This window comes from Ornithodoros turicata, unplaced genomic scaffold (genome assembly GCF_037126465.1).
Source record: "Ornithodoros turicata isolate Travis unplaced genomic scaffold, ASM3712646v1 ctg00001192.1, whole genome shotgun sequence".
In the NCBI taxonomy this organism is placed as follows: Eukaryota; Metazoa; Arthropoda; class Arachnida; order Ixodida; family Argasidae; genus Ornithodoros; species Ornithodoros turicata.
The window spans coordinates 82,561-107,038 of NW_026999494.1; the positions used below are offsets into that span (position 1 = coordinate 82,561).

The 24,478-nt window shown below is 46.4% G+C and overlaps 2 protein-coding genes across 2 annotated transcripts; one reads left to right on the forward strand and one right to left on the reverse strand.

The window, feature by feature from the left end:
* Positions 1–15,459: 15,459 nt before the first annotated feature.
* Positions 15,460–16,573, forward strand: LOC135376629 (uncharacterized). Its single transcript, XM_064609143.1, has 3 exons — positions 15,460–15,749; positions 15,837–16,058; positions 16,300–16,573. The coding sequence occupies exons 1-3, from the start codon at positions 15,574–15,576 to the stop codon at positions 16,445–16,447; spliced, it is 546 nt and encodes a 181-aa protein (XP_064465213.1). The 5' UTR covers positions 15,460–15,573; the 3' UTR covers positions 16,448–16,573.
* A 923-nt stretch (positions 16,574–17,496) lies between these two features.
* Positions 17,497–23,069, reverse strand: LOC135376632 (uncharacterized). Its single transcript, XM_064609146.1, has 13 exons — positions 23,034–23,069; positions 22,671–22,962; positions 21,808–21,873; positions 21,693–21,749; positions 21,353–21,629; positions 21,215–21,283; positions 20,909–21,073; positions 20,359–20,480; positions 19,983–20,200; positions 18,722–18,893; positions 18,507–18,649; positions 17,599–17,746; positions 17,497–17,515 (listed from the first exon to the last, which is right to left on the reverse strand). The coding sequence occupies exons 2-13, from the start codon at positions 22,940–22,942 to the stop codon at positions 17,497–17,499; spliced, it is 1,728 nt and encodes a 575-aa protein (XP_064465216.1). The 5' UTR covers positions 22,943–22,962; positions 23,034–23,069.
* Between the last annotated feature and the right edge of the window lie 1,409 nt (positions 23,070–24,478).

Sequence of the window (24,478 nt, forward strand, 5' to 3'; positions counted from 1 at the left end):
TCTTGTTAATTTGTTGGAAAATGGTAATAAAGCCACGGTTTGTCGGGTCTGTTCCCCTGGCTGTGGTCCCTCTTGAATGTTGGTAGGGGTGGTTTCTACTTTTTCCTATTTCGCTGCTATCTATTTTCTGTTCTCTATTCTAGTATCTTCCTTTTTTCTTAGCTGTATCTGTCTCTACTGGTGCTCCCCCTGTGATACTTCGTGTGGTACGGGGGTGGGCACCTTTCTTCTTTCTTTCTCGCACACTGGTTCTTCTAGTGTGTGTAGCTGAGCCACAGTGCGGTCCGGCCTCCTCGCGGCACCCCCTGGGCAACGGTTTACAACAACCGGCTAACAGGACCGCACAACGGCGCTTTGCCATTGCTAGAAGCAAAAATTGGTTTTGTGTTTTAATTTTTAGAACCTCCGCTAATTTTGCAGGGTGTTCAAAGCTTTTAGTTTGCTGTGGTGAGACCTCTTACTTCTAAGCATGATGGAGTGGATAGTTGATTACCCTCCCGAGGAGCTAAGCTGCCATCTTTGCCACTATTGTGCCTCTTCTAGACCAAACCTCGCGGCCCACTACACGGAGCATTCCACTCTTCTGATGTGGAAATGCGAGATATGTCAGACTAAAACTGCTAAGTCCAGCAAGGTACTCTCATCGCAGTATACAAAATGTCGAAGGACAGCCGAGAAGAGAGGCGGGCCCCTGTCTGCGGTGGCGGGTGCTTTGGCGGGCCCTTCCTCGGCGGGGCCGGTGGCCAGTTGATCCGGTGTGGGTGGTGCCGTGGGGCCTCCACAACCGTCCGGCGAGCAGTCGACCCAAGCACCCTTTACGTCTACGGGGACCACGGGGACTTGTATCCCCAGTACGGCTGCAAATGCGGATAAGGACTCCGATCTCGATATTTCTCAGTTGGCGGAAGCCTTGGCGGTGGCGGTGGGGAGACGCACCATTGGCGATGCCTTTTTGCGTGCCACACAGCCAGAAAGCAATCAGTCTGTGGCTGTGAGGAGACCCACTACCTGTGATACTTTGGTGAATGCCACAGAGTCTGAGCACAATCATCATCTTTATGTCTGGTGTGTCCGGATGTTCCTGCTAGTAGAGGTTCATTGCTGAATGGAGGTGCAGTTGCCGGCGTTGGTGGGCGTGCCTCGGCTCCGGTGCCCGCGGCGGTGACTTCCTGAGCGGTTTTGAAGACGACAAAAGCACGAGCTCCAAATTGTTAATACTAAGATCGCTAAAGCCAGCCACCGCCCTCTGTATGCTGCAAGCCTGGACATCAGGAAAGTGTTTGATAAGCTGAGTCATTACGCCATTTTCGCTGCTCTAAATGGTCGCGGCGTGCCCGCAACCTACGTATCCCTGGTGGAGGAAATGTATATACTTCAGCAGTGACAACCTTCCAGTTCAATGGATAAGGGGACGATATCCCTGTATGTGTTCGCCGGGGGATCAAGCAGGGGGACCCGCTGTCCCCCTACCTTTTCAACTCTATTCTTTATCCCCGGTTGCGTCTTCTTAATGAGTCTGGCTTGAGATTCCACCTGGAAAACTCCTCTATAGCTGCTATTGGGTTCGCCGACGACCTGGTGATAGTCTTTGAAACCTACGATGGATTGCAGAGACTAATTCGGATAACCGAGGACTACTCGCAGCAAGTTGGCTTGCAGTTAAATCCTTGCAAGACACAATATTCTGGATGGTCCTGGAACAGTACGACGGACTCGTTCGACTATAAGATCCCATCGGAGCAGGTTATGGGACAGTGGATACACCCGCATGATGTTGGCACGCCTATTCGATATTTAGGCCTCAGTATCAACGTCAGCAGGGGACCAACAGATCAGGATGCCATGGCTGATGCTGCTACCAAGATTATGGCAGGGGCATCCCTCAAGCCTTTTCAAAGGGTCCGCTATTTTAAGGGATTGGTGGTTTCTAGAAGGCTGTATACGCTCTCGAACACCTTGGATGTTATACGCCTAAGCGAGAAAGCTGACAAGGGTAACAAGATGTTTATTAAGCGGACCTGCTATCTCCCGAGCTGCTTCCCGAATGCCCTGTTATGGTTACAACCGAGAGAGGGAGGCCTGGGCCTTCTGCCTTTACAATGGACGGCCCAGTCAGTGCAGCTCAAGGCTCTTGCAAGACTGCAGCGTCTCGGGAACCCCTTCGTTGACGCAGTATTTAATGCCTATCTTCAACACCACAAGGCTAAGCTATGCCACTATCTCAAGGTCCCCGAGGAACTCACGTCGGTTGGAGATGTCGAATCACTCCTTAATGATGCCCGCCACCAGTGGATCCTCAGTATTAAGGATCAGTATGCAAAGAAGGGTTTGTTCGCCTCTTAGAGCGATTCCCTAGGCAACAGATGGTTGTACTCTGACAACCGTTTCATTAAGGACGGTGACAAGATTCGAGGACTTAGGCTTCGGGCCGATCTGTACCCTACCAGGTCCTTATACAACAAGCACGCTGCCAACCCTGCCGCGCGTCTTTGTCCGCACAGTGGAGAGGCCGAGGAGACGGCATGTCACATCTTACAGTATTGTGAGAGAATTCATGGCCCTAGGGTCGAGCGCCCCAATTTTATAGTAAAGCAACTCTGCCGTCTGGTTACCCATCATAACCCTGGAATTAACGTTACAAGGGAGAAAGTGTTTACAGTTAAGGGCACCAGACTAAAGCCAGATGTTGTTCTCCAGCGGGGAAATGACATTGTTATCCTGGGTGCAGCCATCGCCTGGGACTCTTCCGTAGCTAACCTTGAAAGGAAGAATATGCGGAGAAAGTTAGCAAGTACCAGGCGTTGGCTGCATTATTCCCGGACATGAACGCTAAGGTCGCTGGAGTGGCGTTCGGCGCTAGGGGCATGACCTGCCACTCCACCAGGAAAGTTTGTGCTGACCTCGGCCTCTCCAGATCACAAGTAGCTTGGTTGGCTGCAAGGAGTCTGGTAGGGAGTCTCATGTGCCTAAACCATTTTAACAAGATGGTTTGAGGTCTCACCACCATAGTTGTTTGTCTGGCCTGTCGGTCGTTTTCTTTTCGCATGTGTTATAAGGCCCTTTTTATTGCTTTGAACCTTTGTATGGTGCATGGTTTTAGCCAAATAAACGCCATTCTACTCATTTGACGCTTTTCTCCACATTCGGATCGTGCATCTCAAGAGAAAGTTCACAAAGTATTGTGCAACGGCGGGGAAATATATTGTGTTCTTTCTATATAACATATATTACATTATTAATATTATATATATTTATATATATTTCTATATTGTTTGGGTTGTGGCTCAGCTGAATCTTTTTTTTTTTTTTGCTGCACGTGTGCTACTTCTGCTGATGATGATGATGATTAGGATTTTCATGGCGCATCGACAACTATGGCCATAATGCGCCAAATGCTGGTGAGTGCATAAAACTGAGTTAAAAATATACTGATGTAATTAAACAAAGACTATATTTGTAAATAAAACAAGCTGTGGCAGTCTAAAATGGGCAAGTTAAAACCTCAAAGCTTATTGAGAATATTAATGTCTTCTAAAAACTGCAACACTTTTTGGAAAGGCACAGCTGGTTCGTCACCGATTAACAGGGTCGGGTGGAAAGGCAGGCAATACTTATAAAATTGTTGAAAGTGTTTCTTGCGTTGCTCCTCAAAAAAGGACATGTACAGAGAATGTGTAAAATGGTCAGCTGGACACCACACTGCACACATATAGGAGGGTCCTCACGTCGAAGTAAGAAGCCATGTGTCAAGTACGTGTGTCCAATTCTCAGTCGGGAGGCTAATGTATCTTGTAAACGGTTTGATGGACTTGACCCGGGACTTCTCACATAGGGTTTTATCACGTGCAACTTGTTATCCTTTTGTGTGGTCCAAAATTCCTGCCACTTGTGATTGATCGCCCTCCTCAGCAGGGGTCTCAAATCCTGATGAGGGAAGGCAGTAGGGGTGATCTCACCCGAGGCCGCGGCCTCTGCAGCAGCCCGGTCAGCTTTTTCATTCCCCTGTATGCCTACATGGCTGGGCACCCAACAAAGGGTCAGGCGATAACCCCTGTTGAGAACTGTGTTGGCAAGATATCGCGCTTGCTGGACAAGAGTGTTTTTTGTTCGTTGCAGTCCACAAATAGCATACAGAGCGCTAAGTGAATCTGTGTAGACTACGGATGATTTAATTCCATTTTCAAGGATGAAGCGCAATGCAAGCATCAGGCCAATGATCTCAGCGCTGAAAATTGAAAATTTCTGTTGTAAGCGGCTAGCCCTTGTGACGTTCTCCGTTACCATAGCGCACGATACACCGGCTTCACTCTTTGATCCATCTGTATAGAAGGCAGTATGGTCGCCGAAGCTTTCCCTCAAAGTCTCAAACTCCTGCTTCAAAACTACAGTGTTTGTGTTTCTCTTGTTGTACCTTGTTAAGGAAACGTTTGACGGTATAACTAGCTGCCAAGGTGGTATTCTTTCATTACATTTTGAAAGTGAAGAATAATCGAGTGTAAATCTGTTCTATTCAGCATTTTGCCGTGTTCGCAAGCTAAATGGGCGAATTACTCTTGGCTTGTTCAAGAACATTTGCTCAAAACGAGTCTCCGTAACACATGAGAGTGCAGCGTGCTCTGTGTAGCTAGAAATTTTTATTGCATAGAGGATTCCAAGGTAGGCCCGTCGTCTCTCGAGAGACCACTCATTGCATTGCACATAGAGACTTTGCACAGGCGATGTTCGGAATGCTCCCAGGATTAATCGCAAGGCGTGGTGGTGAACAGGATCTATGCATTTCAGAGCAGATTGTCGGGCTGACCCGTACACTATGCACCCATAGTCAAGCTTAGCCCTGACAACACAGTTGTAGATGCGGTGCAGCGTTTCACGGTCTGCACCCCAGGATCTGTGGGCGATAATCTTAAGAAGATTCAATGCCCTCACACATCTAGTTTTCAAGTCCTTGATGTGGGGAACAAATGTAAGCTTTTTATCAAAGATGACACCAAGGAATTTGTGTTCGCTCTTCACAACAAGTTCTTGACGGTTCATTCTAAGCGAGGGATCGGGGAACATCCCTCTGACTCTCGAAAATGGGACACAGACAGTTTTTTCAGCTGAGAATTTGAAGCCGTTCTCATTTGCCCATTTTACGAGATTATTGATGGTGATTTGAAGTTGTCTTTCACATCTCGATATGCTAGCAGAAGAGCATGAAATTTGAACATCATCCACATATAGCGAGTATGTAACCGAAGGGGGAATGACATTTGCAATGGAATTCATTTTAAGAATAAACAGAGTGACACTGAGCACAGATCCCTGCGGGACGCCATTTTCTTGTACAAATGGGCGTGACAGTGTTGTGCCAAGTTTGACCTTGAAGGTACGTCCCCGAAGGAAGTCAGTGATACATTGCAACAGTTTACCACGTATTCCAACAGAGTACAAATCCCGAAGGATACCATACCGCCAAGTGGTATCGTAAGCCTTCCGCAGATCGAAGAAAACTGACATGCAGTGCTGCCTTCTTACAAAGGCTTCTCTGATGGATGTTTCCAATCGAATAAGATGGTCAACAGTGGAACACCCCGCTCTGAACCCACACTGGTATTTGTCTAATAACCCATTTTGTTCGAGGTAGTGTACCAGACGATGGTTGACAATTCGCTCAAACGTTTTCCCTAAGCAACTTGTGAGGGCTACAGGTCTGTAATTGGATGGGTTTGAGGGATCTTTGCCTTGTTTCAGCAATGGGATAACTGTAGCCATCTTCCATGATGATGGCATCTGCCCCTTGTCCCAGATCTTATTGAAGAGTTTGAGCAGACCTTGTTTTGATCCTTCTGACAGGTGCATAAGCATGGAATATGTGATACGGTCTAATCCAGGAGCACTGATTTTTACTGAAGACAGTGCTCGCAGGAGTTCCACCATTGTAAGAGGCTGGTTATACGAATGTCTCTCCCCACCTTTGACTGGAAAAACGTGTCTTTCGGATTGTTGCTTCACGAGCAGAAAGTTCTTGCTGTACTGAGAACTACTTGATACATCATGAAAATGTTGACCAAGCACGTCAGCCTGCTCACCCAAGTTACTACATGGAATACCACTGACCTCAAGCAGAGGAACTGAAAAGCCATTGTAGTCTCCTTTAATCTTTCGAAGCCTATCCCATACTATTTTGGATGGAGTTCTTTGTGTCAAAGAGGAAACAAAGCTACACCAGGACGATCGCTTCGCCTGCTTTCTGGTCCATTTGGCCTTTGCACGTGCCTTCTCAAATGAAAGAAGGTTTGCTGGTGTTGGGTATCGACGAAAGATGCCCCATGCACGGTTTTGTTCCTTGCGTGTTTCCTTGCATTCATGAGTCCACCAAGGCTTGGGGTGTTTGGGAAGACATCCAGATGTTTGTGGAATGGCTCGCTCAGCAGCGCCTATAATTATTTGGGTGACAAGATTATTTGATTCCTCGATCGACATTATCTCAAAAGACAAGGGCGCCAAATTGGCTTCTTCTCTGAACACATTCCAGTCTGCCTCCGACAGTTTCCACCGTGGTGGTCGTGTCATGAGACTGTTTGTAGGGCCTCGGAAATGTAAGACTACAGGGAAGTGATCACTCCCCCGAGGATTCTGTTCGACTGTCCAGTCAAGAAACTGGAAAATGGATGGGCTGCATAGTGAAATGTCTATGCAAGAAAAAGTTTGTGTTGAAGCGTTCACATAAGTAGGTAGCCCAGTATTCAGAAGACAGAGTGACCCCGAAAGGAGGACCCTCTCCAACATTTTCCCCCGTGCATCTAGTTTTGAACTTCCCCACAAAGGATTGTGGGCATTCAAGTCGCCTAAAATCATAAACGGCTGGGGAAGTTGATTGCATAAGTCTTCAAAATCTCTTTGCTCTATTACCACTGATGGGGGCAGGTACAGTGAACATACCGTGAGAGTCCTGTCGAGGCACGCTTCGACTGCTACTGCCTCCAAGTCTGTAACGAGTGGAAAGTGTTTTGCAGGTATGCACTGTGGAAGGACTACAGCCATACCACCGGATGCACGTGCGCTGTCTGTCCGGTCCTTCCTGAAAATATTATGTCTGCGGAAAGGATTTAAGTGTTTTTCGTGTAGGTATGTTTCTTGTAGGCAGAAACAGACAGCTCTGTACTTTTCAAAAAGATCGTGTACATCATCAATGTTACTGTAGAGGCCTCGACAGTTCCACTGAAGGAAAACCTGTCCCATAATTAGAATGGAAATTGGAAAGAGCAGAGCGACTCTGTACATTGTGTGTTAAGGGGGTGTGACCCTTGGCGGGGGGGCCTCTGTTTATCCTTTGACTTGCCTCTACCTCGACCTCCATGTTTTTCTCTTTGCTCCTTCCCTTGGGAAGGAGCTCTCTGGTCCAGTGTACTTGGAAGACTTGACGATGATTTCTGCGACATGCAGTCATCATCGTCAAGCTCCATTGCGCGTGTGGCAGTCTGGGATGAGCTCCCAGTGAGCCCATCCCAGACTGAAAACGTGCCATCAACCTCCGTAGAGATTGTGGCGGGAGCCGGCGGAGGCGAGCTCTCCGCAGACGTTTCTTGTGTATGGGGAGTGTGGAGTGGAGGCCCACAAGTTTGGGTCTCCACGGATACTCTGAGTGGTGCCACTCCCCTACGCACCACCTCAGAAAACGTTCCTTTCTTTTGAAAGTCCAGCTGTGCTTTTGCTGCCTTGTACGTCAGTTTTTGTTCGGTCCTGATTCTAAGTATATCTTTTTCGTCTTTCCAGCGTGGGCATGACCTCGAATATGCCGGATGGCTGCCTTGACAATTGACACAGTGAAATTCTTTGCTACATGACTCCGGCGTGTGGTCATTACCGGCACACTTTGGGCAAGCTTGTTGTCCGCGACACATCTGGGAGCTGTGGCCGAAACGTTGACATTTAAAGCATCGTCTGGGGTTTGGAATGAATGGTCGTACACGACAGTTAATGTAGCCAGCTTTGATCTCTGACGGGAGTGTGTGTAGCTGAAAAGAGAGTATTACGTGCTTTGTTTGGATTTCGTTACCATCCCTTCTCATTACAATGCGCTTTGCACATACAACTCCTTGATCCTTCAATCCTTCCTCGATCTCTGCTTCCGAACAAGAAAGGAGTTCATCCTCGGATATCACACCTTTCACTATGTTTAAGGTGCGGTGTGTTGTGACCGTAACTTTGATGTCACCAACCTGTTTCACTCCTTGGAGTGCGGTACTCTGTTGTTTTGTGTGGACTTCAACCTGAAGATCCCCAGTGTTTAGCTTTTTAGCATTGTAAGACTTGCCTAGAAGTTTCCCTAGTTCCTTTGCTACTAGAAATGGTGATATTTTCGCAAGAAGTTTGGATTCATTGTCCGATTTTATCACAAGTACTTTGGGGAACCAGGGTTCCGGGTTTAAACTTACGACATCAAGTCTAACTCTATCGGTGCGACCCCTTTTCAAGGGTCGATCTTGATTTTTTGTGCTGGCTGAATCCATAAAGATATGTATGTAATTCAGTGCAGTGGGGTGCCGCCCACCACCGAGCCCAACCAGGGGAACGTACGGTCTGCACGTTAACACTTCCCCTGCACTATACCCTAGTGCAGCTTCTGGAGAGTGAAAGACTGCCCAAGGTTGACCCTTGCCGCCAAAGAAGGTGAAAAGAAGAAAGGAGAGAAGGAAGGAGACCAAGGAAGAGAAAGTAATGAAAAGGAAGATGGCGACTAGCTGAATAATCCTGGCCGGGCCTTCCAGGACCACCCGACTATGAGAAGCAGGGGCCAAAGCGGTGTATTGCTTTCCCGGAGGGGCCCCGAAGGGTCCAAAACAACCTCCGGGTCCACTCAACCGCCAGGATCCCCTTTTCACCAGACACGGGAAAGCCACGCACAGCTATACGTGGGGGTCTCCCTCCTGCGGCGACCCAACCGTTGGTGCAGGAGGGGGCTACTGCGGCTGCTGCCGGGCGATGGGGGCGCCAAATTCCCGACGCCGGTGTGCTACTTCTGCGCTACTGCGAGTGGAATAAGAGTGTTTTTCTTCTGCGCTGTGGGCCAGACGTGCGAAACCTGTGTGTTGAGAATGAATCTCAACAAGACCATACGAGGATACCCGCCCGACGATTTAATCCGTCCACTATGTGGGCAGCAATTATCCTCAAGGCCAAAGCCCGAGACCCATTACCACGGCCACTCCCAGGAACCTGTATGGAGGTGCAGCATATGCCAAGTTAAGACCAGCACTAACAGCAAGGTTATGTCCTCGCATTTCACGAAGTGCAAAAGAAAGACCAAGTACTTGCCGCCAGCAACCCTGCCTGCAACTCCGAAGGTGCCCAAGACGGCGATGACGCTCCCGGCGCCGACGCTGCCGGTTATCGTTCGGGTGTGCCGGCACCTTGCGCGGTCGCCGGTGTGTCCATGGCCTGTCTCGATGACTCCCCCACGCCTACGAAAACTGGGCCGGGCTTTGCTGCCCAGACTAATAGCGGTCAGTCGTCTCAAGGCACTGAAGTCGTTCTGCCCGCGTCCCTTGTAGACTCACCCGACATGTCTGCCCTTGCGGCGGATCTCGCCCTTCTGGGCCCTAGATCTCCTTTACTGTTGGATGAGGACGCGGGCGATCTATCAGATCTTCCGTTCTAGCAGCGGAGATTGCGATCCACCAACGAGCGAACGCATGTACCGCCGAGGCTTTGCCTCCTCACTCTACAAATGCCCAGAATCCCACCAGTGGATCACAACCACCTCATGGGGGTAGCGTCGTGATGGGTCCGTGTGATGCCTCGGTGCCCGCGGTGGCTGTCGGTTCTGCCTTGCGTGACTCAGCGGAGGTGGCGGCAGCTGCGCATTAATCTCATACGGAAGATGAACCCTCGCTGAAATGAAGCTGCTTGCTACCTATGAATTGCAGATTGGGCCGCATCCTTTTATTAACATTCAGCTTCCGAAGAGACATATTACAAGATTCCTGGCAAGCATAAGAGGCCTCCGTCACTTGAGCAAATACAAGGCGGCGTTAAGAACAATAAAAGAAGAGCACCATCAACAGCAACCTAGTAGTCCTGCGCACGGCGTGAGCGGGCTTGAAGAACAGCTCCAACTGGATACCGCCTCAATGGCAGGTCAGTCAGGAATAAGTGCCCTCGAACTTGGAGCGAGGGATCGACTTAGCAATTACCCCAGGCAGCACACGACATTGGGCCGATGTCTGTAGAAAGTTGGGCATGTCGGCCCGATATATCTCTGACACTGCCAACTTGTGGCCGATATACAACTGAAGTTGGCAATGTCGGCTCAATGTTGACACACAAAAAACGACATGGCGCCGATAATGCCAACTTCCTGCAGATATCCCACTGAAGTTGGCAATGTCGGCTAGATGTTGATAAAAAATCAGCGACATGTAGCCGACAATGCCAACTTCCAAGATATGTCATGCTGAAGTTGGCAATGTCGGCTACATGTCGCTGATTTCGGTCAACAACGAGCCGAAATTGCCAATTTCCAGTAGATATCTATTGGAAGCTCGATGTTCGTTGAAACCAGCGACATGCAGCCGACAATGCCAACTTGCAGCAAATATCACGCTGAAGTTGGCAATGTCGGCTCGATGTTGATCAAAACCAGCGACATGCAGCCAACAATGCCAACTTGCAACGAATATCCCGCTGAAGTTGGCAATATCGGTCGTGTCCTGTCGTGTCGGTTCGTTATCTGTTTGCGGGCCAAACTTGCAATGAAATATGTTTCCACAAATGTTTTGTGCGCTTCATAGAAGTGGCAATTAAATATGCAATCAAGAGCACATTGCACTGACTGAAAATGAAAAACATGCTTCCTTAATTTTGCATGGTACACCACGAAAACGTAAGAGGACATTCACAAATTAGTGTCCAGCGTCCTTCGCAGCTTGGTAAAAAGCCCTGGTGAATTTCCAGAGGCGTAAGGAGCAGCATTGACAAGAATGTCGACGTCACTCGGGGTTCCAAAGAGAGTAATTTATCTGTTTGCGGGCAAAAGTTGCAACAAAATATGTTTTCACAAATGTCGAGTGCGCTTCATAGAAGTGGCAATTAAATATACAATTAATAGCACATTACAGTGACTGAAAATGAAAAACATGCTTCCTTAATTTTGAATGGTGCACCACGTAAACGTAGGAGGACATTCACAAATTAGTGTCCTGCGTCGTTCGCAGCTTGATAGGCCAGCGACATCCAACAGAAGTTGGCATTGTCCGCATTCAGCCGATAGTGCCAACTTTCGTCAACATCAACAGGTCTGCAGGTTACAGAAACCAATGTAAGCTGTGAGAACCTTGGAGAGTATTTCCCTCAAATCTAAAAATGCATTTCGACATTCTATCTGCATCGTTGCTCATTGAAAATTGTTCTCTTCGGGGGTTACTTCTGCGCATGCCAAGAAATAAACACCCCAACCCAGCCTCATGTCACATGCTGTGCATGTGCGCGGTGAGACAGGAAGAGCAATGCACACTGAGACTTTTGTTTTAGGATTATCTGTGTTTTCATGCAAGTTTGTGCACTAGACTGATGGGCTTTGTTGATTCGGACAGATTGCAGAAACCAATGTAAGCTGTGAGAACCTTGGAGGGCATTTCCGGTCAAATCTAAAAATGCATTTCGACATTCTACATGCCTCGTTGCTCAATAAAAATTTTTCTCTTCGGGGTTACTTCTGCGCATGCAGTGAACAACAAGAGACATCACCAATTTTACATAATATATTGTTCATGCATTGGAAATAGAGAATTGGTACTATACAGAATCGGTATGTTCTTTACTTATTTTCAAGAGCCATTTCTTGCATAGAGCACATAGTATTGTTCATGGCAACTTGTTGGCATGAAGAATGGCATGGCAAATTTCTTTGTCCTGATGGAGCAGTGGCATGCAAACATAACCCGATTTGTACTTAAGAAACGCACGTTGAAACGAAAGCATGAAGGGGCATCGTCAGTTCAGAGGTACTGTTTCCGTTGCAGACTCTGAAAATACTCATTAGTGAGGATTTGACTCGTGTGACGAAGAAATCCCTCCTGGTGAAAAATACAGTTACCCGTACTTGTGATGCCCGTATTTCTTGAAATCGTGCAATGTTATCATTCTCAAGAAAGTACGAGAAACCAGGCTTCACCTGGTGGACTGCATCAGTCTTTTCACAAGGAGGACCACTGGAGTGGTTCATCTCTGAAATTCTGCGGCTGATCTGTGAGACAGGGCTGCTTGTGGTTCGCAACATTCGTTTAACTTTCCCCAAGAAACACTCAAAAGGGAACGCACTGAAAGAGTCCAGTGGGCCATGGTGCAAGCAGTCTCGTTCCAAATGTACAAGGGAGTGTACATTGTAAATTATTTGTGTTGTTCCGTAAATAGCTTCCACTTCCTGCACAAAGTACTGCAGGAGCTTCTCAACATAATTGTTGTGCGTCTGATACAACCCTGGTGAAGCAAGCATCCTCGCTGCTACATGAAGGACAAGGAAGTGTTCATGAAGCTTTTCTTGTAACACTTTTTTCAATGCAACGGGCCCTGTATGCAGCAAAAAAGTACGAAATTCTGTTGCCTTCCAGCGGTCTAGTTCTTCAACTCCTCTTGGTTTTCTCTGGAACGCACTTGGAAAATCCTCACGGTAGGAAAGCAGTCTTCCGCTCAGAGTCTGTTGCTGTTCTCCACTAACCTTTCCTCTGCCATATTTGCCGCCAATCCAAATGCTAAGAAGATGCCCCATTACTCATAAACAAAGGAGATGCTTGTAGTCCAGTGGAAACAGCGCAACAATGTCAACGTTCAAACACAGGAATGGTGATTCACCAATGTGATGATATTTGCAGTGTTTCTCCCTGAAGCTTTCATTGGTGTGGAGAGGAGCATCTAACTCCAGGAAGAGCATCCTGTTCTCCAGATGTGTACCTTTTTGCACACAACGTTCACAGCCGTAGTAGCCACTGTGGCCCTTAATGCGTTTCAGAAAACTGCATGCCACAGCATCACATATCACAGCATCCACCTTCATACTCATGTGCTTCCCCTTGTAGTGGATGCCTTGGGTCAGGAGATGCTGCAATTCCTTGCTGAGTCTGCTGGGCGCGCATCGGTGAGCCATCTGGCGCCGGGGCCGTCGGCTGCCTGGGTTCCTCCTGGGCCGGCGCCGGTGGGAGCAGGTGCCTCCCCATTGAGCTCTCGATCTTCCCAGTGTGTTCAAAAGGATATTGGCGCACAACAGGCCGGCGCCATGGCGTGTCTGGCTTACGGGAGGTGGACGGGCACGGAAATGCGGGCCTTGGCCCTGCTGGAAAAAGACCTTTTGCACCACCCATTCATCGACCAGGGCATGGCCCAACGCTTTGCAAGTCGCTCTTTAATGGCAATACGTATGATGCGGCATCAGCAGAAATATAAGACCATCTTACAGGAACGCATCGCCGCAACTCCTCAGGAGTGTATAGTGAAGGGGCCCTGGGCCGCCGCCTCCAGATCCGATTCGGACCACAAGGCCATCTGATATTCGAGAAGCTTGGCGGCCGTGGGCCTTACCAACGAAGCACTAAGCCATAATATAAGCCAAGCTCCTTTGGGGATGGACGACTTTAAGATTCTCTACAGACATTTTGGTGTGCAAGTGCTGCAGCCGCGTTACAAGCCAAGGTGGCCTAACCACTACCCAGAGAAGATGAACCGCAACGCCAGACGGAGGGAACGGTTTCGGGAACACCAGCGGTTATACCGGTTGGGCCCGAGGGTTTTGGCCCATGAGCTCCTAATGAATCAGCACAATGACTGCACCTCCGTCAGTCTCGGGGACATCCACGAGTTTTTTGACCCCTTGTTTTCTTCTACTTCAAGGCCTATCCAGGGCGTCATGAACTCGACATCTAAGATGAATGTCCCTTTGGGCCCCGTGGCCCAGGCTGAAATCATCCATGCCTTGCAGGGCTTGATTGTATAGGTGGAGGCCAGATAAAATCTGCGTTTCCCTAAAGACCACTCATTGCTCTCCGCATATAAGCTCTCAACTGGGGATGTGCGAAAGGCTTCAAACACTACTCTCAGACCCTGATGATGAACAGCATCCAAAGAATCAAGGACAGTTTTACGATTATGATGATGATGATTGGGAGTTTAATGGCGCATGGACAACAAGGATAATAATGCGCCACAAACTGAGGCATGATTGAGACAGTGGTGATGTTATGGTTATTTAAGGGTAAACACGATGACTAATAAAATATAAGTGTAAGGCTACAAAAATCTGATAATGCCAACATCTCTCAGGAAATACTCTTGTAAAAGGGACGAGAGCCTCTTCACCAAGCAATAGGGCTGGGTGAAGAGGTAACAAGTATTTATAAAATTCCTTGAAGTGATGTTTCTGATGGATTTCATGATGTGTGCATGTGATGAGTATGTGTACAACGGACAGGAGCTGCCCACAGTGCGCACACTGAGGTGGCTCCTCTGCCCGAAGTAAGAACCCGTGTGTAAGGTACGTATGGCCTATACGTAACCTCGCTCGTAAAGTGCACAACAGGCTGTTTTTCAGTCGGTCTGGGTCTCCTGTATCCTGAATGTGTTGTTTAATTAAGTGGAGCTTCTTATTTGTTTGTGTGTTCCAAAAGGCTTGCCACATTCTCCGCAGTGTGCAGATCTCATGCCTTGCACGGGCATCCCAAAAGGTGTAATGTCATGTTGGAGAGCAGCTGCAGCTGCTTTATCTGCTAACTCATTGCCTTTGATGTCTACGTGGCTGGGAACCCAGCATAGGATGAGGGATTACCCCTTTGTTCTTATCAAACTGGCTAAAGATCTTGCTCGCTGTATAAGAAAGTTCTTTGTTCTTTGTTGACTACAAATTGCATTAATCGAACTGAAGGAGTCTGTATATAAAACAGAAGACTTTATGAAATCTTGAAGGATGTAGTTGAGAGCCAAGATAATGGCGTAAACCTCGGCAGTAAAAATTGATGCAAATGGTTTTATACGATGAGACCTTATATGCGTGCCACTCCTGCACTAAACTTGGACCCATCTGTGTAAATCTCAGTGTGATTATCAAAGCTGTCTTTCAAGTGCGCAACCTCTTCTTGAAGTACTGATGAAGCAGTGTCTTGTTTCTTGTATTTTGCCAAGGAGGTGTCATACCTTGGAGGTGGTTCCCAGGGCGGGACCTTTCTGCTACACTCTACAACTAGTAGGTCACAGGACGAGAAACCGTGGCAATCAATCTATGAGAATGGCAAGGAGAATGGAAGGACGACAGAGGGCTTGTTAATAAACAGCTGTTTAAAGGGACTATCGCATCCGTCCCGGTTGATTCCGAAACTATAGCGCCGTTTTACTCGTCGTTCGTCGCCAACAATTACACAAAAAGTCCGACACGAAAAAGTGGAGTAGTTTCTGTGCAGTTTGCTGGAAAACATAGCCGTAGCAGACGACGGACGTTGAGGGTTTTCTGGTATTCCCTCTCCGCAAACGTCACGCAGCCGCACCAATCAGGGAGCGACTGTCGGGACGTCGTCTGCCTGGGAAACCGCGTAGAGCCTAGCTGTGATCATGTCGGACGTCGAAAGCGAAAGTTTTTCCTCGTCGCTGCTGGATGAATTCAGTGAGGACAGCTCGGACGACGTGGTGTCAGACGATGATCCGTATTCAACGGACCCACTTCCGCTTCATCCTCCGATCAACAGGGATGCAGTTGTTCGCGAAGTCGCGCAAAACGATGACTTTCGGTAAGTCAGATTATCACATTGTACGCATCGCACCCACTGCAATTGCGCTATCAACCGATTGTTGGACTGGTACTTCAAAAACGACAGGTGTCTGTGCGGCGTCTGCAGTCCGGAGCAACCAGACGAATACTTGTGCTGCACCTCAGTGAGCCAGGTTGCAGCTCTGTGTGACAGTGCTGGCGTGCGGTGCATCACCGAGCACCGTCTGTTCCACGACTTCTGTCTGCGGAGAGAAATGCTGGCGGTGAATGCACGCCAGTACTGCCGCTACGACTATCGGCTGCGGCTGTTGGATCCGACAGACAACAGGTATGTCGTTTCCTAGGGCGGGTACGGTAATAGTCCCTTACTGCAACCACAGCTGTATTTTAACCGATATGTAGGAGTTTCATCTTTTAATGCAACCTTTTAATGCAATGTTCTATAGATATGTTGGAATATACTAGGATATTTGCAGTTGTCTTTTGGTCACCTCTTATGTATGCGAGTTGGTCATCCTTTTTTGCTGCAGTATATCGCTGAAATTGACTGGCCTTATATCTTTACATAGGTGTCTGAGGTTCACAGCCTACTCTATATTTGCCAGTTGGGTCTGGGGCTACCTCGGACCTAGAAATAGGCGACAAATTCCAGGCTGCGCTGTGCGAGCGATTCGAAGAGAGCACCCGTCGCCTTCATACCAAGGGTTTCTTTCTTAAGAATGGTATGTTTTCAGCATACATATATTATATGCATCTGCTGGCTGATTCCCTTTTCATGGTTATACCTTCATATTAACAAGGCTGTATACTTCAGTGAACATAAAAGGAGTAGGTAAGCTAGAGGGTGTCGACCTGATATTATTGGCATGAGTGTACATTCCTGTACATTTATCACACTGTAAGGCTTCAAAGCCATATACCTCACTTCCTTTTTTTGAAACATCTAACTCATTAAGCTAATGCTCATAAAAAGATCATGTACCTTTTTTCAAATGTGATGAAAATCAAGAGCCACAAGCTGCTGTGTCGAAAGCAGTACATGCACCACACATACCGAAAAACCTCCCGGATAGCACGAATATAAATTCTTTCGTGTTTTTCGTTTTAATATTTCCTTTGCATAACGAAATGCTACAGTGGTATTTAATATCCATGCACAGATGGTGATGATACTGTTGTTCGCAATTTCAGTAGATTCCAGGCTGCTGTCTTCTCGGAACTGCCCATGTGCTGGAATGAAAAAAAAAATGTTAACTTGGTTATAATAAAATATAGTTTTGCAATTCAGCATATCCATAAGACTTCTTTTAGTACAACAGGTACTGCTTAAAGGGGCTGCCGCATCCGTCCCAATTGATTGTGCCACTGCAGTGACATTTTTTTCTACGTTGCTCACTGACAATCATGTGGGCAAGAGCGGATGACGGATATTAGAGTATTGGAGCAAACGTCACACACACAAGGCTGATAGCGGCTGAGAGTGACAAATTTGTCTTCAGCTGTTTATGGAAGTGAATTTTGGCCAAGTTAACTGTTAAGCGACGACTAACGTACACACATGGATGCGATAGTCCCTTTAATGATTTTAGTTATGCAGTTATCAAAATGGGTTTGAGAATTAATATGCAATGTCATATGAGGTGGGTTGATCTGCAAGCAACGCTTGTCTTTGCGTAAAGCATTGGTTGGCCCTGAAAAGGGCCGTTTGTGGTGTCATATGTCAAGATGGCCAGCTGTCCGTGGTCCTCAGCCGGTGTGGACATGGCCTACTTTCCCTTCTGGAACCTACATGTAAAATTCAGAATAGAGTTAAGTCATCAGGAGCAAGCAGGGTGGGTGCAACTTTGTAGAACCAATATTTTGCGTACCGTGTTTGGTGTTGTTCCACAGCTTGCCTAAGAGTTGGCTTCTCGCCATATGTTGCTGAACGAGCTGGCCGAGTTTCTGCAGCTGCTGACTGCGTTTGGTGTTCTTGAATGCGAGTCAGAACCTCTGCAATCAGTGTTGCCGCATAATCTGTTGATGGATAAGCATAGGTTGACAATGAATGTGTTAGGTGAACTTGAAGGACTATGCTTAATACTGGGTGTTTTTATGAAAAAGCTATGGGAGCAGCACAGACATCACTTTTTCAATTGAGTTATACTGCAAGGCGGACATCATTTGGAAGGGGGTATATGTGACCTTTGAGCAATAGCAAGCAGAACAGGAGAAAATCCACATTGAAAGCCATTCTATCTTTTAAAAATCCTTAAAAGCATGCCGTGAAATATCTATTGCTGAATTTTGGTATGCAGATGATGAGAGACTGAAAAAGTGCTCCTCAAGAGCCATCTACGGCAACAGAAGTGGTTTATTTAGCCAGTAGATCAGCACCTACTCTGATGATTTCCATTACTTCAAATTATGTTGAGCTCTTGCATGAAGTGAGCGCTGTGCTTCCTGCATTCCCCGCCAGCGTGGTTTCAGCTCATTTTCATATCAATATTCAAGGATGGATATTTTAAGGCACATGTGTATTTTAGGATTTGTTAGACCTGAAATAGCTCTAAACAAGGATACCCTCATTCCGCTTGCTTTTGTCTGGAATCACCTAATTAAATTTTTTAAAGTAATCAGGCAAAAATGAGATCTATATATGCTGCTCTCATAGCTTTTCAATAAAAAAATTCTGCAAAGGATAAAACACTATAACTAGTGCTATCTTCAAACTAGCCACAATAACTACATCCATGTATTGACACAGAACATGATGCACGCAGTGGTGAAAATATACCATAGGTAGCATTTTCTTTGAGGGGTACGGCCACCCACGTCTTTTTCAGCTTGGATGGCTTCAGTCGGAACTGCTTGGAGCCCTCTCTTTCCACTTGCACACGGTCAGCATTCTCGTTGTAATGGAGTATTGCCAACTGTGTCCTAAAACCCAGTTTTGTAATGTAGATGGTACAAGTTCTGTATGTGTGACATGATTTTATGAAGGTTTAATACCTGGCCACCATCCCCTCGTCAGAAAACGAATAGGATTTCGGAACGAAGTGGTTCAGGACACTGTGGTATGACTCCAGGCCATATGTCTGTTGTTTTGTAGAAAGCATAGGGACATCCCTGAGCAGTGCGGGTGCTGTCAAGATGTCCTTGACCTTTGCGTACGTCTCACTATCTGTAATTGTAAATGATAAGCTTAATTCTAGCTCTGTCAACAAAGTTAACAAAACTACTACTCCATCTTGAGAAAGCGTGAGCGACCGACAACAGAAAAAAAAAAAAAAACAGACACAACAAGCCACTTGTGTTGTGCTTGCTTTCCCTTGTCACTCGCTGGTCAGGCTTCCTGACATTGGAGTTCATCCACCAGCTCGACCACTTATTATGTAAAATTACCTATAAGCTCGATGCTTGGAGATGCAACCACGACATAGCAAACGACAGAACTCGTGGGTGTAAGACAGGGATAAATCAACTTGTCCACTCTTTAGTATTTTTGTTGCTATGTCTACGTACTAGTACATGCCTGCCAAAGAAAATTTAGGACCATAGTGCTATTTATTGGGCCCTCTACAGGAGGGCAAGCAATGAAAAATTCATGTGTGTCAATGGGATGAACAGTCCAATAAGGCTCCTTTCCTACACACGCATAAAAATGGTGTAGCTTAAATTTTGATACAACGCGGAAATTAACTTCAGCTTCCACTCAAAAAACCTACCTCACATGATTGTGTCAGCAGTGCTAATAAGCACTGTATATAATTTAAAAGAATGCATTCATAAACAGGCACACTCTTGAAAATGGTGTCCTAAGATTAACTGCACAGTGTGACTTATTAAAGTCATACTGTACAGTTAATCTTAGGACACCATTTTCAAGAGTGTGCTGGTTTAATGCCACAATCAGTCTCGTCGGGTCACTTCACCCTGCCTGTCATCACCATCGTTCAGCCACTGAGGTCCGTGTTGTGAGAACTGTATTTTTTAAGCACCAAAACCATTTACATGCAGTGCTATATTTAAGAAAGGGTTAAGCAGTTTTCCTGAATTTTGTTCAGTTACAGCTAAAAATGACACTTCCCAAAACAATGATAACAGGGCATGCATGTAGAGTAGACACACGCATATATGTCACACATTTTGCATTTGTGTTACTCCAGAAAACACAGATGCAATTACTTTACCAAATATTCATTTAAAGTTTTCTCAGAGATTTCTTGACTTATCGCCTGACTGCACCCATAGGTTTATCTATTTTACTTACCTTCTTTGAGCCATTCTCGTGGTTCTGAAACTGGGCCATGATAACAAACTGGGTACAGTGGGTTGTCATGCTCATGGACATCGACAATGTGGTTCACTGCCGATACCCACTTCGCCAGACAAAGGTCACCACTTTCCCCACTGTACTTTGGACACCAGTATATGTGTCGGATAAGGCTCTCTATCCAGAACTTCACAACGTGGTGCTTTGTGGAGCGGCTGAGAGACACAAGCTTTTTCTTGATCCCTGTTCAAAGTTACCACATGAGTTTCAATACCGAAAGCAACTTTCCATGCTTGTTGAGAGTGCTCACCTTTCGCAACGTGCCACACGTCAAAACGGTGTTTGATGTGTGGACACAGTTCCCTTAACAGACTTTATTGCAGTGTGGCGGTCAGTCACTATGGTGTCCACAACCATGTCATGTGCTTCAAGGTAGGCAAGGCAGTTCTTTAGACCATGTACCTCCATGGCATTGCTGCTTGAGACTTCTGTTGACTGTTACATAAAACACCAAGATGGACGTATTAGACATGTGATACCCATATACAGGGTAGTGTTGCCCCCTAGAGGTATGGTCATTTGACAACAGAAACAACAGAGCTATGTTTTGATGTGCTCAATTAGGCTGTGGAACTTCAACACTTGTAGGCCTGTACAGCGTCAACACTTCTTCCACTCTCTGAATAGCAGCAATTAGTCCTGAGCTCGTAGTGTTAAGGATTTTAGTACAACATTGTGAGTAAGCTCTGCCAGTTCCGCAATGACAAAATCTAATAAATTAGAACCACATTTTTTTAGGGAGAAACTGGATTAAGGCTGAAAATTGGAAGCTTGAGGGTAAATATCGGGTATTACCCAAAAAAGTATGAATTGCATGATGCAATGTTTACGATACTGTTACAGAAAGATTTGGTATGAGATACCTTGACCAATTCAAAGTGGATGATCCTATTGGCAACTGTCTCAAGCAGTGTGTAAGTGCCATAGAGGGCTGTGTGGCCTGGCGAATCACATCTGCCATCTCCCGCAAGGGTCAGGGGCACTGGGCGGAGCCGGTCCAGTAGCTCAGCTTGTCTGCTCAGGAAGACCTACAACAGTTGTAGATAAGATAAGATCACATACTAAAAGGAACATTGGGTGAAAACATTCTGTGACTTTCGAGCTACCGCTAGGATATGTTACTTGTGTTCTTGAACGATAATAGGCACATACTTTATAAATGTACTCACATCATTCACGGCAGGAAAGAGGTGCTGTTTCTGTGTTCTGAAGTACTGCGACAAAGTCAGTGTTGGCACCTGCATCGTATGGAACATGTACAAAATGCCTTGGTTACATTAACACTAGAAAAGTGCCAGTATTTGTACCTTCATCATGGCAAACATACGAAATGCCTTGGTTATGTTCACGCCGGAAAACAGAATCGCACTACAGAGCAGAATGTTTCCGAGTGGCCTGTCTTCCACCCAAGGCTGGCTGGACCATGTACGCAGTTTCCCACAGCTGCAAGCTGTTGCTGCTCTCAGCCATGTGCCCCTTGTTGAGATGTCTGTTTCAGCATCGCTGCTGCCACAAGGACACTGTGACAGGAGCTCTCGCAGACTTGACTCCGCCACCAGGAAGAGACGTTCCTCTGGATTTAGCCTGAAAAGCAATCACATATTTCTATGTCTTAAAACACAGCATACTGGAGCATGCTGTACTTACGTTCGATGCACATGGGATTTAGAATGATGTCCCTCATGTTCCTTCTCATATTCGTCACTAGGAAAAAAATAGTTGCAATGTAAGAATTCCCACGGCTTTCAAGCGCAAAGCTTACTCTTCAGTCTCTGATCCCTCTGTTAATTCAGATGAGTGGACCGTCACGTCCTTCGGATCAGGCTGGCTACATCGAGAAAGAAAAGAAGTTATTCACCTTTGCGAAACGTATATGTGTAATACAATGCTGTGTGTGAAGTAGAAAGCCTTTGCTATTCAGTCTAGGAAGGCATCTATGTCTTGGAATGCACGGCCTATTCGTCAGGGCAGCACACTTTGCGGTGCTGTTTCTAGGATGACTTTTTCATAAAATCCCTGTACATCCTTCCCTGTAGGTCTGTTTCACCAAGGTTAAAATGACCTGTTCCCCAGCGTGGTCATGGTGGCCTAGTTTGTTGGCCACAGCTTCCTTACCCCTTCTGTTCCCATGTATTTTGTTATAACTTCTGTCATGTCTGTGTTACGTGTTATATTGCTGCTATGAGCTATCCGTGTGTATGTCTGTTGTTCTTCCTAAGCTTTTTTATCTTCAAGCTTTATCCACCACCTTGACTGCTGTTGTAACATATGCTGTTAGCATCTGTGGTATTCATTTCAAGGTGGCTCCTATCAATTGATTGCTAGCATGTTCACCTACTGACCCAATTATCATGGGTTCAGACCCGACACAGATAGTAGCAACTTCATGATAGGGTACAAGCTGTTTAGGCTCACCACCCACATGGATAGTAAAACACATCAAGAGGCAATATTAATCTGTGGGTAGACAAATATGCTGTAACTCTGTCACACTTGCCTCACAACGGTCAGAATGTAATTCATATTAACTTAAATGGACGTCATAGCTTTCCTTTTTGTAATCACTAGATCACCAGAGCTATTAACAATTTTGTGTAAATATAATACACTTGTACTACGGCATACCATGTAGATCCCAAGGTTGTATCAAGTTCTTCTCTAGCTGGGGTGGAGCAGTGGACGGGCGAAAGAGGCATGTAAAGCATATCTGTTGGCATCAGTTCCTCAAATGCTGGTGCACCTATATGCTGCAGGGAAGCCTGTCCTGCAGAGACCTCCACGCTTTCAATGTTGCTGTCTTCTGGACACCAAGTTGCTGACACCAGTTCAGATGATGTCAACAGAAGGGAGCTGGAAGGGGGAAGGCTCATGCCTGTCTGGCTTTCCCTACTTTGCATGTGGAACCCAGTTTGAGTGCCTGCAAACCAAATTGGTAGTAGGCTACGTGTGTAAAAGGTCTGTTCCCTGTAAATGATATTACAATATTACCAAGCGTGGATGTCGGAATAGCTGTTTGTGTTTGCTTGTCCTGAACCTTTTCCGCTACAGATTCTGGCTTGTGCGGTACTAATGTGTAATGGAACCCATATTGGCTGACTATCTGGTAGGGCACAAATGGTTCAAGGGGCAGTCCATCCAGCACTAGCACTGAAGAAATAGAGCAATACCAACATGACACATACAAAAAATGCAGAAAGGCAATTATGCAATACAGCTATGAAAAAACAATATGGGATATAATGTGATTACTGCTCTCCTGTGTTTACAACGAGGAGCTATGAATCTCAAGAGTAATTGCCTATGCATTCATTTTAACCACCATGGATTTTATCGAGAGTGAGCATAAATGAATTGGGCATGTACCATTTTCCGGACCCGCTGATGACATGGATTGTTGTAGGCTGAAACATTCACCCGCATCGCTTGCTGATTCCATCCTTTCCACGTCTACAATACAAACACATTATCACACCTATCACTGTAACAGGCTGGTACAGGACAAGTACGACAAAAACATCTTAAACTGGAACAGATAGGCGGGAGCATGAGTGTGCAGCAATGCCTAATAAGAGCTTTCTACGGAACGTACCACTTGCAGTGGCTTCAGTGAAGCTGGTGGACTGGACCTGTAAACGAAACTATTTACTTGTGGTTCCAATTCATAAGTCAACATCTCATAAGATATGTAATAGATTGGTTTTCACAAATCTGCCTAGAAAAACCATTCCTTGTACAGATACCTCTTATGAAAATGGACTCGTATTGTTCCATACCCCACATTACCAGAAGCAATGGGGTAGAGTATCGCCCATGGCGACAAACTCCCCATTCACAATCTCAAAATAAAGTTGTCACTTGTTTTTCGAACATGCAACCTGTATTTCCAGCATGCATTAATGCAGTAGAGAAAATGAAACCTCACGCGCAAATTTGCTCGCTGAATGGGAGCCCACAAATGGACAAAGTACCGTTCGTGTTCGTATATGACGCGCGGCTAAATGAAAACGTGCATACGCCCCTTCATTATATATGTTCTCATAATAATCCATCCCATCGGTAAGCGACATTTCCAGCAAGCACTACGAGAATGGCAATCTCAGCTCATGGGTTTCCCTTGCAAAACCCACATTGCTTAGTTTTAGGGATCGAACTTCGCCGGCTGTGCCAATGCCGAGAAAAGCGTGTAAACTGCGTTGCAGGCACGCTTTTCAGGGCTAGATCCTATCAATTATTATGTCCTTTTGCGGGGTCCCATTTGACATATACGAGAACTGTGACCCACCTCAGCAGACCGCGGCCGAGTTGGTTCCGGAAATATTGTGGGCACGGCGTCAGCCTTCAGCCGCTTTCGTTTCGGAACTCCAAGTCGGATTTGTAGAACATCCGTTTCCATGTACGCATCCTCCGCAAAGTGTGAAGAACAAACGCGGGAC

Bases quoted from the DNA above. Each gene is read 5' to 3' on its own strand.
- LOC135376629 (XM_064609143.1), top strand. From the start codon at position 15,574: ATGTCGGACGTCGAAAGCGAAAGTTTTTCCTCGTCGCTGCTGGATGAA. The intron at 15,750-15,836 runs GTAAGTCAGATT...CAAAAACGACAG, and splicing joins GCGCAAAACGATGACTTTCG to GTGTCTGTGCGGCGTCTGCA. The intron at 16,059-16,299 runs GTATGTCGTTTC...ATCTTTACATAG, and splicing joins TTGGATCCGACAGACAACAG to GTGTCTGAGGTTCACAGCCT.
- LOC135376632 (XM_064609146.1), bottom strand. From the start codon at position 22,942: ATGCAAAGTAGGGAAAGCCAGACAGGCATGAGCCTTCCCCCTTCCAGC. The intron at 21,874-22,670 runs GTATGCCGTAGT...TTCTCGATGTAG, and splicing joins ACAACCTTGGGATCTACATG to CCAGCCTGATCCGAAGGACG. The intron at 20,201-20,358 runs GTCTGTTAAGGG...TGTGTCTCTCAG, and splicing joins GACCGCCACACTGCAATAAA to CCGCTCCACAAAGCACCACG.